The sequence below is a fragment of the Zonotrichia leucophrys genome, chromosome 1 (genome assembly GCF_028769735.1).
Source record: "Zonotrichia leucophrys gambelii isolate GWCS_2022_RI chromosome 1, RI_Zleu_2.0, whole genome shotgun sequence".
Classification (NCBI taxonomy): Eukaryota; Metazoa; Chordata; class Aves; order Passeriformes; family Passerellidae; genus Zonotrichia; species Zonotrichia leucophrys.
In genome coordinates this window covers 51,472,576-51,491,718 of record NC_088169.1, presented here as the reverse complement: position 1 = coordinate 51,491,718, position 19,143 = coordinate 51,472,576, and the positions used below count along the sequence as shown (strand labels likewise).

General features: G+C 37.4%; 1 protein-coding gene across 1 annotated transcript; it reads right to left on the bottom strand.

The window, feature by feature from the left end:
- Positions 1 to 104: 104 nt before the first annotated feature.
- DIS3 (DIS3 homolog, exosome endoribonuclease and 3'-5' exoribonuclease) lies at positions 105 to 19,080 on the bottom strand. Its single transcript, XM_064713455.1, has 21 exons — positions 18,789 to 19,080; positions 16,515 to 16,672; positions 15,603 to 15,796; positions 15,417 to 15,490; positions 14,507 to 14,674; positions 13,589 to 13,753; positions 12,559 to 12,672; positions 12,332 to 12,469; positions 11,168 to 11,314; positions 10,326 to 10,442; positions 9,406 to 9,507; positions 8,758 to 8,822; positions 8,569 to 8,653; positions 7,833 to 7,960; positions 7,294 to 7,380; positions 6,477 to 6,633; positions 4,697 to 4,911; positions 3,448 to 3,616; positions 2,940 to 3,098; positions 2,406 to 2,528; positions 105 to 414 (listed from the first exon to the last, which is right to left on the bottom strand). The coding sequence occupies exons 1-21, from the start codon at positions 19,032 to 19,034 to the stop codon at positions 331 to 333; spliced, it is 2,895 nt and encodes a 964-aa protein (XP_064569525.1). The 5' UTR covers positions 19,035 to 19,080; the 3' UTR covers positions 105 to 330.
- Between the last annotated feature and the right edge of the window lie 63 nt (positions 19,081 to 19,143).

Below are 19,143 nucleotides of genomic sequence, written 5' to 3'. Positions count from 1 at the left end.
CTGAGGTGCTAAAGAGAATTCACAGGAGTGCTGACTTCTATCAAACTGTCAAACCTTCCTTAAGGCTATTAAAAAGAAAGTCTGCAATCATTTCTTCACTTTGCAGAAATATTTATTTTCACCCACAGGACAGAGGTGTAGATATACATGATTTTAAAATTTGTTCTGCATTCATAGTCATAAAAAAGTAGCTTTAAAAATTCTTTACAGATTATTAAAATGTGTATTTAAAAAGTAAACAAAACTTGCTTCTAGCATTTTTGCCCATAGGGAAAAATATGTAAATGCAAGTACTTGTGCTTTCTTCTCAACTTTTACATCCAGCTATTTTCATAGCTTCTTTTTCTTTTTCTCTGGCTCCTCCTTGCTGCTTGCCTCTGCAGAGAGACTTGCATGTGTATCATTTCCTAATATCTACAGTAAGAAAAAAGAGAAGTCAGAACATTTTTATTCAATTTTTGCTATTGTAGTAAAACTTGACTTTACTTGTACAGACCTTTTACAAACACTGTGTCAAAATCAGAAATTTCTGATTTAGATAATTGTCTAAAAGAGGGTCTACCTTTTTAGAACAATCATAGAGGAACACTCACCTGAGATAAAAGCTGAAAAAGGCAAAGAGAACCAACAGCCCCCTCCTGACAAAGCCAGCAGGTTGTTAGCACCCCAGCCATCAGCCTGTGTTAGCCTTACTTTGTGTCTGTTTTCAGTGTCCCTCAGACTGGAGTCATGGCCTCAGAAGAAGCCCTTGACAGCTAGAGTTGGTGAGCACAGGGCAGCTCAGCATGTGAATGCACAACAGAACACATGGGCCTCTCTGCCACAGTTTTTACTGTCTAATCCCCACTTTTGAAATCACAGGGATTCACCTCAACCCAGGCTGAAGGATGGAGAGATCAGAGCAGCCCTGCTGGCAAGGACGTGGGGGGTGCTGGTGGATGAAAGGCTGAACATGACCCAGCAATGTTTGCTCACAGCCCAGAGAGCCCAACGTGTCCTGTCCTGGGCTGCATCCAAAGCAGTGTGGGCAGCAGGGACAGGGAGGGGATTCTGACCCAACCTGCAGTGCTGCATGCAGCCCTGGGGGCCCAGCACAGCAAGGACATGGATGGACCTGTTGGAGCAAGTCCACAGGAGGGCCACAAAAATTATCAGAGTGCTGAATGAAGCAGCTCTCCTGTGAGGAAAGGCTGATAGAGTTGGGGTTGTTCAGCCTGGAGAATAGATTCTAGGGAGACCTTTGAGCAGCCTTCCAGGACCTGCAAGGGGAGCTTACAAGAAGGCTGAAAAGGCACTTTTCACATGGGCATCATCCAGTGACAGGAAAGGGGGGAATGGCTTCCCCCTGCCCCTACTTGAAAGAGTGGGTTAGTTTTAGGTTTTAGGAAAAAATGGTTTATTCTGAATGATGAGGCACTGGAACAGTTTCACAGAGAAGATGTGGAAGCTCCATCCCTGGAAGCGTTCAAGGCCAGGTTGGATGGGGTTTTGAGCAACTGTTGTCATGAAAGGTGTCCCTGCCTCTGGCAGGGGAATTGGAACTACATGACTCTTAAAGGTCCTTGCAACCCAAACCATTCTATGGTTCAGGCTCACACAACAGCTTGGAGATCAGAGTATATTTACGTGTGTTTGGAACATGATATATTTACGTGATTTCTCAAGGAAAAAGGCAATCATGTTTGACTGCATAAATAGAAAGAAGCTCTTGCTTATTTTGGGTTCTCTTTTTCCTCTGTGATAAGGGATACTCAATTGATGCAACCATCTGTTTACCAAGAAAGTTACATGTTCCTTACTCTAAGAGCATGATTTTGTCATGTCATGCAAAATACTTATTAGGCCTAAAGTGTGAGAGCAAGTGAAACTCCCTGTGTCCCAAATGCACAAAGAAGCTAGAACTGAAATGTTCTGAGACTAGATACAGTTATTAGGACACTAGAGTTCTTAAAACATTATCAAGAGAGAACTTTTATATTGTGGGAGTTGAAAGACAGCACTGCCATTGACAGCCAGGAATTACACACAGCTGAGCCACCCATCACATTTACTCCAGTTACATTGTAGTTCACTGGAGTAGAGAGCATCCTATTGAATTTTGGCAGATTTTCAGAGGGACATTTGATTACAGAACTGTAAAATGCAATACATTACTGCAGCAAATCATCTTAATTCCCAACAGTGGAAATATCCTGATGGGCCCAGAACAGAAGTCTTAATTTAGAGGGCTCTATTCTTTTCAACAGCCAGTGAAGGCAGACTTGTGTTTTATTGAGAGTGGATATGAAGCAATCATTACAAGCTGCTACTAAATTATGTTTTTTCTTCTGGGTTAAATTTCAATTTTACCAAGATGATTTTTTAACATTACTGAAGAATAATATGGTAAGAATTTTGTATCTTACCTTGGGTTCTACCAAGACCATCCTCATTTTCTGATGTTGGATGTTGGAATCATCTAGCATGATGTTCACTTTAACTTTATCAAACATATGTAATGTTGTGTCTTCCACGGTAAGTGATGGCACCTGAAAGTTCAAATTTTGTATAAATACTCACCATTTGCAACAGCTTTTGTTTTTATACAAATAAATACCTTTGTATGAAAATATCACTGTTACATGTAAATAAAAACCCAAAAATTACTATACTGAATATTCAGTCTTGTAATATGTGATACGTGCATTTTCTGCAGTAACTAATCAGATGAGATGTCAGTATGATCTATTACAGAAACAAATTCGTGTCAGAACCTACTTATTTAGACTTACAAAGACTAAGTGGCATTCAATACTACAAGAGATTAATGAACTTGCATTTAGAAAAGCTTCTCTTACCCTTCTATATCTAACTAGAATAAATAAGTCATTCTGCTTGCTTACCTAATCAAAAAATAAGGTGTTTAAGAACAAACCTTAAGAATAACAGTAAGAACATACCTCACTGTTGTACTCCAGTTTTGGTGTTGGTTTATCTTTTTCTTCAAAGAAGACTGTTCCTTCTAACCCATACTTGGGAATCAGAACCACAACTGCATTTTTTCTTACAAATAATATATATGCATCTTCATTGACTACTCCCTTGGTTTTGAAGAAGAGCTGTAACAAAAGCAGAACACACAATAAGGAAAAAAAGCACTAGAACATTCCTTCTTAATTACAGAAAAATAAAACATTCAAATACACATCTATACTTAGTGATACTTACACAGCATATCCTGAAAGCAGATTTTAAAAAAATCTCATAAACCTCATAACTCATAATTACTGTAGAATTCAACAGTCAGATTTATAAAAGCACAAAACTAAAAGAGTTTTTCAGAATGACCACAATAATGTTTTAAGCTTTTTGTCAGAAGCATCCCTCAGCCTTTATCATTTCTGTTAACTTGCCTGATTTTGCTCTTGCAGTGTCCATAGTTCAACATAACATCTCAGAACTACTTACCTGTGTATGGAATGCCACAGAGGCTCTTTGTGCATATTGTGCCATTTTATGTCGGTAATTGAGATTTTTACACATCTCTGCCAGTTTGTGTTTATCTGTGAGCTCTGGGTAAGTACTGTCTGCTCCTATGGCCACTGCCAGAAGCCGGTGCACTATGATATCAGCATACCTGCAAAGATGAGGTTAAAATCATCAGTGACATAGTAAGACATAGTTTTTCAAAATGAATAAAAAAAGTTTCTGAACATATGTTTGTGGTTGTGAATATTACAGATTTAAGTTTTTCTAATAATGACTATCTGCTGGCAACTCCCTTTATTAATTTAGCATCCATCTCTCTGCTGAGATGCTCTACAGATGCACTGTAGAGCCAGAATACTGTTATAATGTTTGCTAAGATAAATTTTCATTGTGCCAGAAAAAGAAATGAAGTTGCATTTTTAGACCAAAGAATGATCTTTCACCGTGGCTTTTTAAGCCAATCCTTCCCCTTCCCATGAAATTAGACAAATTTAGTGTAGAATAGTATTTCAGTGCCATAGATCTGAAAAGCATAATCACATTTGAACTTCTTGTTATGTAACTTATTAATTAGAATTTCAGCGGGGAACATTTTAACACATCTGGTACTTCAGTGAGGAACTTCTTAATATATCAGGTAAGAACTAAAATTTACCATTTGGACTTCTAGAAATTCTACAAATTATCCATAAAAATGCATAGGAATTTTAATCCACGTCCAAGAGATTTCACTTTAAATGTTCTAAGGAGCACAATAACAGTTATTTTCTTCAAAACTCAATGACTTCTTGGTCAGATGAGAAAACTAACATACTTTTCCAAGAAGTATTATTTCATTGCACGCAACAGCTGCCAATAGCAAGTTCCCAGTTACCAGTGTTTTCATATGGAAAATTCAGTCTCCTAAAAATTTAAACACAGTTTCTACCTCAAAAATGACTGAGCAAACTCCACCTCAGTCTCTGGTTAGCACTACTGCTGACTGATGCCAGACGTGCATTAGAGATATATTCCTATTGTATATTTTTTAATGTTACTAAACCCTACAAGCTGTGGGTAGTAAACCTGGGAGTGTACAAGAAGATGGACTGCCACGTAAGCCACTGCTGTTTCAACTCAAATCTAATGCTGAATAAAAACTTTTTTTTTTTAAATACACAACACCGCCATTTCTTCACAAATAAAACACTTATTTCTTTTCTCTGAAGCTTTTGTAAAATACAAGTACCTTCTAATAGGTGAGGTAAAGTGAGTATAAATAGGTGAGGCTAAACCATAGTGATGAAAATCATTATCCATTCCAGAGCAGAAATAAACAGCTTGCATCATGCAGCGAGTGGTCAAAATTCGCAGCAATGTGTTTAGGTAGGGGAATGTAGGAGATTCAGCTTTGTCTAATGATTCAGCTAAAGCTTTTGCTGAATCTGTCTTAATTTCCAAATTCTGAAAGAGAAGAAAAAAAAAAAAAAAAGGTCAAGCATTACTAGCAAATATGAATATAAGCAGAAATGTAACAGCCACATCTAGGATAATCTTAGCAACTGGCACAGGTGTAGCACCTCATAACAGGATGGAATGCTACTACTACAAAAGCAAACAAACAAAATCCATCCATGCACAGGTCCCACACTAATTACTAGTGTATTATGCAAAAAATGAAATGCTGAGTCAGTAGCCTAGAATTCAGAAATTCTAAACTAAGAAATACTTTATACCAATAGTACCAATATACCTTTGGTTTGATTTCTCTATCCCTTTATTAAATCAGAAAGAATGTAAAACAAACCCCACGAGTTTATGCCACACAAGGTTCTCATCCGAGCACAAGGTAAATAATTGACTGTATGGTATTTCCTGCGCAAAATTATTATAATGTATACTTGGACAAGTGAAATGTAAAACCAGTACTGTGTATGACATTTTTTTCCTGTTTGCAAGTGCTCTCTGATAAAAATTCAGGTAGTGTGAACATAATGCATTTTAAACTTCCAGAAACACAAGGTAAATTTCATCACATGATCAGCTGAATGCTCTTTCTGTCACATACAGCACTGACAATAAAGTATGATCCAGAGATCAAATGATGCCTGTATTATGGTAAGATAATTGCATTTTCATTAAAAAAGTATAAATAAAGCATATTAATACCTAATTGTGATGGCTGCATCAAAAGCAGTAAAAAAGCCACTTTGGTTTATTTAAAAGAATGTTTACCTATGCAGAGAAATTTAGCGTTCCAAATAAAACAGTACTTAAAAAAATAATTTTCAGAATTAAATCATTTCAAATTAAATCATTATCATTATTCCAATTTTGCAGCAGTGGAAAATTAAATGGGCTAGGTTTAGGCTTGGCTATTGTCACATTGAGAGAATCTGGAAGTTTCTCTCTAGACCTTAAGAGAAAAGAAAAAGGGGGATGGGAAAGAGCTGAAGGTAAAGAAAATCTGAACGCACATCACAGTAACTACAAAATTACAAGTTAACTCAAATAAAAGATCTTGAAATTGAAAAACTAATTTTCTCTGTTCAGACTCCTTAATTAAATTAGACTTGTTTCAGGCTAAATAAACCTCTAGCTGATCTATGGAGAAGATGGAAACTCTAAAGCACATTTTCTTACTTCCTGACTTTAAGAGAAACATGTTATTTGATGTGACTGATCAATTTTTAAGTACATTAATAATGTATGTGATCCAAAGCCAAAAACTTTCTCAAATATCACATGTGACTTGGCAAGGAGAAACATTCATTGCTCACAAGTGCTACAATGTAAGACTTAAGAGAGTGGTATGTTTCCTTTAGCTAAGAAAGAAAGAATCTTGTGCTTCTTAAAACCTTTCACCTAGAGGTACAGTTATCCTGCTACAAATACCAGGTATTTCAAGGTGTAGCTGATACACTTTTAAAATACTGCTTTCCAGCCCTTATTCCTAGGTAGGTGGCCAACCAGAGATAAAATACAGCTTTTCATAATTAATTCACTTAATTAGCATGGTAACAACTTGCCTTGGACTTTGCAGCCTTTACAAGGATGTCGTAATTTGATGGGGGAGGAGCAGGATGTTTCCGGAGCAAGGCAAACTCTGGGAACTCATCATAAATTTTTTGTGCTACAGAAATATTGGCAAGCAACATGAACTCTTCAACCATGGAATTTGTCTCTCTGTCAAGATAAATACATGATATTGTTAGAAAAGCATTAGACATTTACTTTGAGAGCCTAATGAAGAAACATTCCACCATCCTAATGATGTTATATAATATTAACTAGTAGTTTTGAACATTTATACAAGTAGACAAGCAATTTTAAGATTAAAAACAATGCTTATAAGTTCCAAATACTAAGTCAGAAGAAAAAAAAAATCCTGAAATATTCTAAAACATTACAATCAAGAAAAATGCTCATTAAAATGCCTGGAAAAAACAACAGATAAACCTCTTGACTTCTTCCTACCAATTTCACATATGAATCATACAGTTCAAGAGTCGCTAAATAAATACAGCAGTAAAATAGAGAAATTCTCTTACTGAGGATCAGCTTGACTAAAGAGGTTGTGGATGCTCTATCATTGGAAGTATTCAAGCACAGGTTGGGTGGGGCTTTAAGCAACCTCATCTAGTGGGCAGTATCTGGGCCCATGGCAGGGGGGTTAGAATTAGAATGTTTCCAAGGTCCCGTCCACTTCAAACCACCCTCTAATTCTGACTGTCCTTCACTATTACAGGAACTTTGTACCTGTAATACCATTAACTAAATATTGCTACTTAAACACGTCTTTAATTCCATCCCTACCCTGAATTAACTAACAAATAAAATGCATACTTCAGCTCCTTAGTCTGCAGATCAATAGGATCATGAGTTTCACTGTCCATGTGGAAACGAACTTCTGGTGACGCAAGTGTCAAGGCTCTGCAACACAGTAAGTGGTATTAAAAAATTACAGTAAGACAGACACAGCAGCTGAGCTGCAAACCTGTAACATCATCTGGGGTTACCATGACACCAATTTAAAATTGGGAGAAATGAAAAATAAAATTAATATTTTAAATAAAATTTACAAGAAATGTCATCGAATACACACCATAGAATCTTCTAACATTTCAAATGCTACCCTCTAGCTGTGCTTTTATGACTCTGTGAGAGCCATATTGATTGATCTTGTGAAGAAAAAGTTAATATCCCAAATTTATATATTTTGGGAAATATAGATAAGCATTCTTATGCAAATCAAAATGGAAAAATACTTCTTTCTCACAAGTTTTCACCAGAAAAATGGACACAGAACCATAATATATTTTGACAACAAGAACAGTCAGACAAAAAGGTGGGGGAAAAGGTAACAGGTACACTGCCTAGCTTACCCTTTATCAATTCTTTTCTTCTTCAGGATTTTTGCTAATTTGTTTAGTCCACGTAAGCTGGTAGTAATATCATCATTCATAGTTGCCGAATCGATTCTCATCTGCGCTTCAGCATATGTAAGAGAAGCCTTGAAGTTTAAGAAACAAGATGTCATGATACATAACTGAACACACTAAAAAAAAACAACCCATAGTTCTTTCTATCTTGCAGAACATGCAGCTTGCTGTCATAACCTGGTTCACAATAATACAAAGCTTTACAGTCAATACCCAAATGCTGGTTATTTACAAAGTATAATATACAAATGAGGACAGATCTATGCAAGATATTAAGATACACCAGGCATTTGCCATGGGTTTGTTTTTGGGTTTTTTTTGCTGATCATATGTGTTTTATACATTGGAAGTCTAATTTTTAGAAATGTATGGAATATCTTGAACATCCATAGAATCCACTGAATTTAACTGATTAGTTGGTACTTATCAGCCATGTCCTATATGCATCATACACACAGTAACTGCAAACATAAACACTTCAGCCTTAGAGGCTGAGAAGAACACTGAAGAATCAAACATTTTCTTTATTTTTAGTATTTCAATACCATTTTCTAATTCTAAAAAAATATAAATCATTAATCAGAAAGAAAATGTTATTATGAAGTCTGCTGATAATTGTTTTTATAATACAGTGTACAGCTTTTTATTTCAGAATTATACTAATATTTACGTGACTTACCTTGGAATTTATAACACTCTTTGTAAATCTGGTTTTCAGAATTTCAGCCTTATGATTCATTTCCCATATGCATGAAAATGCAAGCCTATGAAAAAGAGAGAGAGACAGAGAGGAGGGGATCTGTTAAAATCCCTACAGAAACAACAGTAGTTTCTTGCCAGCATCAAAGTATGGATCAAACACACATACCTGTCCACATTAGATCTCAGAGAGCACAAGTTGGAACTAAGTAGCTCTGGTACCATATCAATTCTCTGCAAAGTAAAGAATAAAATAAGCTAGTATTTTAACTTTCTGATTTTTGATGTAAAAAAAAGCTTAGAGATATTTTTTCTTTGGCCAAAAAAGCTCAGAATACTGAAAGAAAAGTAAGCTACTTTAAGAAAATTCATTCCAAGATGTATTTTAGTTATCATCTTTTTAGTACCAGTGATTTCTGAAAAGAAATCATGGTCTGGAAGAAATAACCAGGACTAAATCTACAAAATCAGTGTTAGTGAATATAAATCATAGGAATCTTCAGAGATTTAGCAAAAAACAAAAACCAATGGAAAAGGCAAAACCAGGCCACTTCTTCAATTTCAGACTGGACTTAAAACAATATTCCAATTTCAGAACCACATGCTAATATGCTTCAAACCAGAGTTGAATGGGATATTGTCCAGATAGTGGTTTTTAAAAGATAAAACAGAAAATAAAATTGTCTTAGACAAATTGTCTACTGTTTTTTTTTTTCTCCTTAGTTCGGAGAGAATGTCTCCACTCCCAAGAATTAAAAGAGGAAAGCAATGAAAATCCAACCATTTAATCATGCAAGAAGCTGCAGAAAAGAATTACTTTTTCACACAGATACACTGTTGTTCCTCTTTTTACTGACTCCTCATCCAAAGCATTTCCTGGGCGAATAAAATGACTGACATCCGCAATATGTACACCGACCTAGAGAACAAGCATCGCATTATGCACCTCATGAAAGAGAAACAGTTTTCAGAGTGAAACAAACTTTCCCACATTTTTACAAACCAATATATCCATTCCCAGTTCCTTTCAGCAGCTCCCATATTTTGTAATAAGACAGTTTAAACCTATCATACTGATTTTAAAAAAGTGAACTGTTGCAGCAATTATTCAACAAAAGGGCATTTGTACATTTAGGGGAAAGTTATATTTATCACCAATGCAGCTTTACTTTAAAGGCCCAAATAACCTCTTCCATGTTCTTCAAGACTCACTGCAAATTTGTGTTTGCTTTTCTGTTTGCTGGACTTTCTAGTCTGGCACAGCCTACTATTACAATTCCAAATTAATTTCTAAAGAAGACAATCTGAGTGAACCACATATAAGGGAGTAGAGAGCTGGTGTTAAGCCTGTAGCTTTTAACTGCCTTTTTAAAACTGAAATAGTAACTCCACAGGCATCACAGCAGTAGCTGAGCTTTTTCTTTATTCATAGTTCCTTATCCTAGCTGTAAATATCCTTGTTTGTAATACTTAGCTAACACAGTAAATAAATTTTATGTTAATTCTCATGCCAAATGAGGATAAAGCAGGGTGAATTTAGAAGACACTAAATTCCCACTTTTGACACTGATCTGATGCAAAACAACTCCCCTTTTTTATTACCATCCTGCAGCTGTGCAAACATCATTAATTTATTTATAACAGATCTGGAGCTTTGCATGTGTCATTTACCACTACTGCACTGTTTGTAAAATAAAAGAAGAAGTAAGTAAATAAATGACTAGATTGATACAATACCTCTAGATTTCCATTTCCTATTTCTCTACAATGTAATGCATCGTCAATATCTGTACAACCAGGTGGATCAACACTACAAACAGTCAGATGCCTTAAGTCCTCCCTGTGTTTCATATCCTGAAATTTAAAATAAACAAAAAATTGTTTTCAAGAACACCTTCCTTTTCCAAGTAAAAATCATCATTTGAGAAAGGCACATTATGTCAGATTTTCCCTAGCAACTAAGTATTTTCAGAATGTTTACTTCATTTTGGGCAGTTTGTTTGTTTTATGACAAGATCAAAACAGATATGCAGAAACTACAATGATAGAAAAAACAACACAGAAGATTAAGTACTAATATTTATTTTTGTTTTACAGAAATGAGGAAGAGAATCAGAACACAACCATAGTTTCATCACAATCTCAGAATTAGCAGGATGAGGAATTGAGATGATGTCCAGCTGAATGACTTGTCTTGGATATGACTGCTCCTAAGTCTAGCTTTCTAAGGCTACTTGTCTAGATAATTGAAAGGAACTGCACACCTTGGAAGTGTCTATCCTTGCAAAATAGCTATCTCTCTCCTTTGCAAAAAACTTCTTTTATCTTTACATTCTTTAACAAAACCTGTAGTATCATCTTTATCTTAAAATATTTATCCTCAACAAATGCAGTTTTTAGCCAAAATGCAAAAACTTGAAGAGGTCTTTCTTCCACAGGCAATCCAGCTGAAAGTTCCCACTAAGACAGAACAGTCCTGGACAACATTTCTTGTCTATTTCTGGGATATTCAGGAACCATCACAGTTTGCATTGAAGGGGAAGGCACATTAATTACCACAATAATTTACAAATTATTACCTCTTCTGTAATGCTCCATGGCATTTTTGGTAGGAAACTAAGGACAGCCTGGGAAAAAGCCTGGTGAGGGACATCATGTTCAAGCAGGAGAACTTCTGTCTCTGTCTCTTTATCTCCAGCGCTTCCCAAATTCTTTACAAAATGACCCTGAGGAATAATACAGGTACATACACACACACACATATCAAGCAATGCCATTTGTCCAAAAGTATTTAAGAACATTAATGCTTAGCTTATTCCTGTACTAAACTACACAGTAGAAGCAATATTTTTTAATTTGATTAACTTTCTCATCTTTAATGTAGTAAATCTGAACCGAGTCCATGCAGACTCTTTTCTTAGAATGGGTCTAAATTCTCCACAATTAAGACTCCAAAACTTATAAACATGAATTCATTTTTGCAGGAAGGAAAACCACTGCTACAAAAGCAGCAGAACTAATACACTCTCATTTATCTGTGGGTTTGCCTTGTGCCACACATCCCACACCCTAATACCACATCAACTCTGCCTTCTCCCTCACTTCTCTGAAGTAATGTTGTCTTTGTCTTAATGCTTCTTCCATATATCCCATGTTCCCTTCATTTCTCTAAACTAGTGGGAGACACCTGTGCTCTGCTTCAATACAAGCTCTGCATTCCCACAGGAGCCACTGGAAGACTCTTCAAAACCTGGCTACTGTTCAATACAAATGGAAGGCAATGTCCTCAGTTTCTCATACAGGCTCCATGTTTTATGCTGAACTTTTAACTAACTACTTTTACCCTACTGGCAATTTGATTGCATTGGGTGCATTTGTCAAATATCTGCTAGAGCAGTGATTGGTATGCATGAATGAGTAAAATTAGAGAAAAATATTTGCACTTATAAGAACCCAGACTAAAGTCTCTGGTTAATCTACATACAGGACCTTAAGTAGCACATATATGTTCACTGCAGAACTGGATGAGTAAACTTTTAAAGTATGATAACCCCATAGCTGGTTTTAAGTGCAAATTAAATCATTTAGGGACTTCCTTAATTTGCACCATCAAATGGCACTCAAAGAATTTAAATCTCATCTCAACACTGTCTGCAGTTACTCAGAGTTGCAGAAAAATATTTTATGTAAGAAATTCAAAAAAACAAGTAGTTAAAAGTTCAAAAGAAAATGCCTAAACTTACATTAGGATACCTGGAATTCCTGGGCCAACCATCAATAGCAACAATTATTCTTTGCCCTTCCAATGTATCTGCCTGTCTGGTTTCTATTCGAATGCGAGGAATTCTGCGATCAGCTGGTGTAAACAAATGGCGCCTTGCCTACGAACAACCAGAAAAAGGAACAATTGATTTCCAAATAAAGAAGAAAAACCAACCCTGCACTTGGAGTAAGTGGATCATTTCCTCACCTCTTTGATCTGTGACTTGGAAAGCATCCCACAATACGGTCGCCAGTTGCGTTTTATAATGCCCACGACTCTTCCCGTGGGCCTCAGCATGTCCTTGCTAACGGAAGTCTTCAGCTGGTAGAACACAGGTTAAAAATACAAAACTGTCTGAACTCATGTTCCACTACAGTAGGTAACTTAAAACTTAATAGCAACATTTTGTAATCCATTAAAAGGACATAAATTCTATTATGACTTTGTAAATAGAACCTCCTGTGCCTCTCTGTGCTTTGCATGACTTAATATTTTCAGTATTTTCAATGACATGACTGAAATCACATCACTGTGAATCAATGCGACTTAGCAGAGACAGTGGGAGAAGACAGTGTTCTGCAGCCTTTTTCTGCTGTTCTTAATTTTTCTGAAAGGATGTCCATTAGGAAAATCCAAACAAACCAATATTTTCCATGTTATTTTACAATATATTATTTTAATTTCTTGGAGTCCTTTTACACTGCCTGAAAATTCTCTACACAATTATTAAAAAAAATTCCTATGAAATTCAGTGGAAAGATAATAAGCAGATTTTTAAAGAAATTATCTTCTTGTACAGGGCACACATGCATGAGCAGGCATGCAGATTATGTGGAATTACTGCAAGACCCAAAAATATTTTACAACAGGTTCCAAATGTATGTATTGCCTATAAAAGGTGACTCTCAGCATGACACAACACCTACTCTAACAAATCCTAATCTGCATATCAGTACATAATGATCAACATTATTACATGACTACCACGCAGTAACTTTTGGATTCATTACAGTTAATAAAGTAATGTGGGAATTTCTAGCAGAGACTAATTGAAAATGATCCATTTTATCCACCGTCATGTATTTAACACAACTGTTGAAGTCCAATTAAGTTTTATGATTTCTGTATTCACATTTTATAAAGAGGATATATAAAGCTAAAGGCTAACACTGTCAGGGTATCACAGATTTCAACTCTTCCATAACACCACAGTTAAGAAAAATTATTTCTTTCGTACAATGTTTTCTTTCTCTTCTTCATTTTCAATGTTCTCTTCATTCTGGCCGTCGTCCTGCAGAACCACTGAGGATGGTGCCACCCATTCATCTTTTGCCAACAGCTCCACGGCTACAACATCTTCATGAATTGCTCGGTTTAAATGTTTCAGGCCCTGTACAATTATCTGGATTTTTTTAGAAAACAAAATGGAAATGCAAAAATTCATGATGATGAAAACAGAAGATCCAAATCTAGAGCAGTGTAACAGAAGAGTAAACATGTATGACAGGCTTTACATTCCAAAGAACATTTTAAAAGTATGGTTGTCTTGCATTTTTTTCCTCTGCCAAGATTTCTTACAGTACAGATGATCTTATTTCAAGATTCCAATTGCTTCTATAAGAAATTTGTTTTCCCCATGGTTTTGTTGGTTTTTTTTTTAATATTTTTATTAATTCAGACAATCATATTTTTGCAGGATAGGGGATTTCATACTACTGAGGAAGAGGAATACAAGAGATACAAATACCTTCAGCTGCCACAAATAGGGAGGGAGGAGACAACAGCCACTGCTTGGAATCAGTGTCTGTACCACTGCACCAACTGAGAATCCAGCGGGCAGACAGATGGATTAACTGCTGGGTGGGAAACAGCCCATCTTCCCTCACCAGGCAGGAAAATACCAATTACTTTATCAAACTGTAATTTTAAATACATTATTCTTTTTTCCAAAAAGAGTACAGTCAGCATGTCAGCAGTCTATACCCATACAAATAAAAATATTTATAAACATCGGCACAGACATCAGAAAAAAAACCAGAAAGGTAAAAAATTACTAATATGCTCCATTTTAACATATGCCACCATGAAATAATTAAATTTTAAGTCATTACTAAGGCTAGTTAGTTTACTGCATGGAGGTAAAATTAAAACTCACCTCTTTGTTTTCTTCAGCATCTCCATGAACCCAAACAGTAGCTTCAAGATAATTCTCTCTGTTTGCCCTGTAAGTTCCTTGGAGGTAAATACCAGATTTTATTCCTTGCTGCAATTTGCTAAGAGGAATATGTTCTGGGAATATTATTTTTCCACCTTCTATTTCTTTCTTTAGGAAAAGAAAAAGAGGAGAGGATCTTTTCAGTATTTTATATTCATGTTAATTTCAATACTGAGCTCTGGAACACAACACACTCAAGCTAACAAACTCCCTAATTGTAACTGTGTGTAGGTATGAATATGTACAACAATAAAAATATTATTAAGCAGTACTTTTTCTAATGAAGCATCAAAAGCATAAAAATGTGGCAATTCTAGGAACTTTTCTTGTTTTCCTGCAGTTACTTAAAAACATGCTGCAGAATTTTGATGAGTCTTGATTCTGATAAACACAAAGCACAAGGAAGAAGAGGATGTAGCTTGTGTTTGAGCTGCAGCATGCTTTTATGTCAACTTAACTAATAACCAAATTAAAAATGCTTTTGATCAGCGACTTACTTAATATAAATTTTCCAGCAGACACAAAACAAAGATCTAAATGGTTTGCAATAGATTTTGTTTTCATTTTGTTGTTTCTGTTATTATTCTCATCCTCACAATAGTTATCTAAAGCAACTGGCTTTTCACAGATAATGAGATACATACTAACAGGCATATAAGCAGAACTGAAAATGGCTACAATATTTCCTTTTTACTTTTCAGTTGCCAAAAAGTTAAATTGCCAAAATGATAATAAAGTCCAAACTCGTTGTATTCTAAATTGATGTCAGTACCCTGACATACAGTAAGCAATATTATACTACAAGCCACTTGTGATCAATTTATTTTATAAAAAAAACCAAAAAGCATACCCCTTCATCAGATACACAGGCAAGACGATCTACAAGCTCAGGATTAGCTGTCAAGCTTTTTATATACTCCTCACCTACAAAAGCACACATGTAAATATTTATGCAAGAGATGCATGGGATTTAGGTATCAAGTGACTGCTCAGTTTATTTGAGCAATAAATTGAACATACATACTAGTTCACTTACATGTATAAGCAGTTATTCCTTCCTCCAGAGCTTTCTCTTTATTAATTCTGTCATTTGTTAAAAAGATAACTTGAATCTTTTCCTCATCCTCTATTTTCTTCAAGTGCTCATTGTACCATTTCACTGCTACCCGAATGGCTCTGTCATTGCGGTCATTGGCAGTTTCTCCCCGATTCTGCTCTATGTACGTCTCTCTAAATAAATTTCAAAAACAAAGGGGGGTGTTTGACAAACCAAAACAAATCCCAGCATCCATCTATACTTGAAATTTTCAGACAAACAAGATCAAGGCTGTTACACTAAAAGCATCATTATTGTAGCCATTGTTACATGTAACACTCATGAGGCCACTGAAGGGCCAGGAGACATGGGTAAAGAAAACAGGAATGAAGCGTTAATTTCTAACACAACCTTCTCATAGACAATTGAAGAGGTGTGCATGCAAGCTGTTGGCTATGGATTCAAGATTCCTTGAACTGTGATTCTGCAGTATTGGAAACTAATTGCGAGCACAAATAAAGGCAAATTAATTGCATCTCCATTTCTTAGAGCTTTCTGTAACTAACTTAATGGATTTTTGAATTCTGCTACAGACTAAGCTAACAATATTGGTAAAACATTGGAATATGTTTAAAAGGGCACTAAAATGGAAAATCAGTGCCTTATTACTTAAAATAACAGTGTTTATTATTCAATATTCTAACCCCCTTTACATAATATATATGGATTTATACCAACTATAGACAGAAAACCTCCTGGAATACCAACTATTTCCCAAAAGGATTCCTTAGAAATATATAGTTCTATGACACCAGTGTAATTTTTCTTCCAGTCCACATGTTCCAGTTTTGTTTCCCATTTTCTTTTACTGGATATCAGCACAACTTTGTTACACCCCATTGCAGTCCTTACCTGTGATGCTCATTGGTGAAAGAATAGAAATGTTTTTCTTTGTTTTGAATCACGTCCCTAATTCGCTTGTACACCGGCGCACTCCGATTCCTGACTTCTTGCAGGACTGTCTGCAGCACAATGACATTCTTAATAACAGGATCTTCAAGGATATCAATCTGAGGAACAAAATGGAGATGAACCAAAATTGTTGTTTAATTCTATCCAATAACAGGACTGGAAATATTTCCTTGGCTAGTACATGAAAAGCTAACATGAGTAATGAGTGACTCTCCTTCTGCCTTTTTCCCTCACCACTGGGAAATAGGACAGTGTATGATGTTGCTTTCTCCTCCTTGTGGGGAAAAAAAAGTCAAATAGGATTTTCCAGCCTCTTTGTGGCCTGAAGTGAAGATAAGGATTCTGATTTCCAACAAATTCACCCCCAGTGTGTGCAGGATTCCAGACAAATGTAAGGCCGAGTATACACTACAAATTTTGCTTACCTAAAATGGGATTATATAAAATTTATCCTTAGTAAACAAAATGCAACTATGCACAATCTGAGGGAAATGTGATGTAATTGACAGGCTGCCTGCCTCTGTGAGGAATGCAAGCCATAAAATGGTACCCAACCACTCTTACACAGCTGAGGTGCCTATGCATGTGTAGGTTTGAGTTCTCCAGGAACAATCCCACTGTTAAACTGAAATTTTAACTTCCATGGAGTGAATCAATGGGCATTCTGCAAGCTGCTCTCTGCTTTTGAAAGACCTTTTTCTTTTTTAAGAATTTTGTTAAAATTTTCAATACTTTTCTTTGCCAACTCCTGACATCAAGACAGAGAAATAAATATAAACCAAAAATCCATGTAATTCGTTGGGGGAAAAAGATGGGAGCTAAATTCCTAACCTCATAGCAAAAAACTGTGCAAACCCACCTGCAAAATGAGACAGCCATAAGGTTCTACAGGGCACAGCTAAAAGAATAAAAAGCAATACCAGACCAAGCTCCAGTGAACTTGATGTTTACACAACCTGAAAGATTTAGAGCCATATTCACAGGGGAAGAAATCCAGCATTGTTATATGCATAAACTGAAGCACCAGGCCAAGTCTTACTGTGGTAAAAGTGTTTCAGTTTCTAGGCAAAACCTTTCCCTACCCTTACCAAGCCTTCCTAATCCCCATCTCTACAGTTCACCTCAGCACACCCTGGTACATTCTCAGAGCATTCTATAGGACTCACATACAAATTACACCAACAGGACACCAAGAAGTCCACTTGTGAGAGGCTGAAAACATCCCTTGACCTGCTCTTCTGGGACGAAAATCCTTACAACTTTTGGGATCTCTGCTAAAACATACAAGTGCTGTTCCCCTCTCCAGAGTACTCCATGTTAGAATTCATGAATTAGTTACAGTCTCCGACGTGTACAGGGCTGCTCTATCTTCTACACAGGTATTCAAAAACAATGAAAGGAAAAAGTTGAAACATCAAGCTTGGGAATTCCTCCCAGCCTCAAAGTGTATTGTCTGCCCTGCTCAGACCCAGCTCTCTGCACAGCTATGGATGGGCTGCAGGGTGAAGTTGCTCCCGTGCTTCCACAGTCCTACATGGGATGATTTCGCACGCTTTATTCATTACATGAAATCAACATCACAGTAAAAAGAACCTAAACCTACACCCTGAAAAGCACAAGAGGCACTCAGAAAAAATCAGCGACCACAGAAGATCCAAAAATTCAGTGACGACATGAAGGTGCCAATCGCTACTTGAGAGTCCACCAACTTTCTCTGCTTGAATTTTTATACCCATACCAGACAACAACGAACTAACCAAATAAATAAATAAATAAATAAATAGTGTTCTTTATCCCTACGACTCAGGCAGAAAAAAAACCCCCACAAAATCAAACCAAACAAAAGAACAACAAAAAAAGAAAACCACAAAACAAACGAAAAAATCACACGCATACTCCCCCCCGATAAAACTGGAACACAGCCTAAGACAGACCAGGTTCGCTGATGCTGCAGCCTTCTCCTCAGGAGCTGGCAGGGAAAGACAAGACTGGCCAGGCAGGGATCAAGCAGCCCCAGGAAACACGAGAGGAGCCAGGCCTGCACCCACACGGAACCCACGTGGGCGCTTACACCCACGGAGATTTAACAAGGCCGGTGCAGGAAGGCTGGAGCCTCCACATGGAGCCCGGTCGGGCCCAGAGGAAGGCAGCGGCGGGTCCTCCCCAGCGCTGAGGCGGCCACACCATCCCTCCGTCCGTCCCGGAGGCGCTCACCTGGTGCAGGAGCAGGTTGGTGTCGGGCAGGAGGAAGTGCGGCCCGGGGCAGAGGCTGCTGGCGGGGCCGCTGGGCCGCGCCTCCAGCCCGGGCGCGCTCCCGGCGCCGGTGCCGGGCGGGGCGGGGGGGCAGAGGCGGCACGCGGCGGCGCCGCACGCGATGTCGTCGCGCAGGTAATGCTCGCGCACCACCTTCACCACCGCGCCCGCCCGCGTGCGCTTCACGAACGTCCGCGAGGTCAGCATGGCGAGCGCGCGGGGGCCGCGGGAAGCCGTGCGGGAAAGCGGGAACGGCGCGGGAACGGCGGCGGAAGCGGCGCCCCGGTCGCCGCGGTGATGGCGTGGCGCGCGGCCC

What these genes read in the sequence shown, in the direction of transcription:
- DIS3 (XM_064713455.1), bottom strand. Translation starts at nt 19,034, where the DNA reads ATGCTGACCTCGCGGACGTTCGTGAAGCGCACGCGGGCGGGCGCGGTG. An exon ending in CTGTGGCATTCCATACACAG is followed by an intron (nt 3,099 to 3,447) that starts GTAAGTAGTTCT and finishes CTTTTGTTACAG; the next exon opens with CTCTTCTTCAAAACCAAGGG. An exon ending in AACTGGAGTACAACAGTGAG is followed by an intron (nt 2,529 to 2,939) that starts GTATGTTCTTAC and finishes TTGAACTTTCAG; the next exon opens with GTGCCATCACTTACCGTGGA.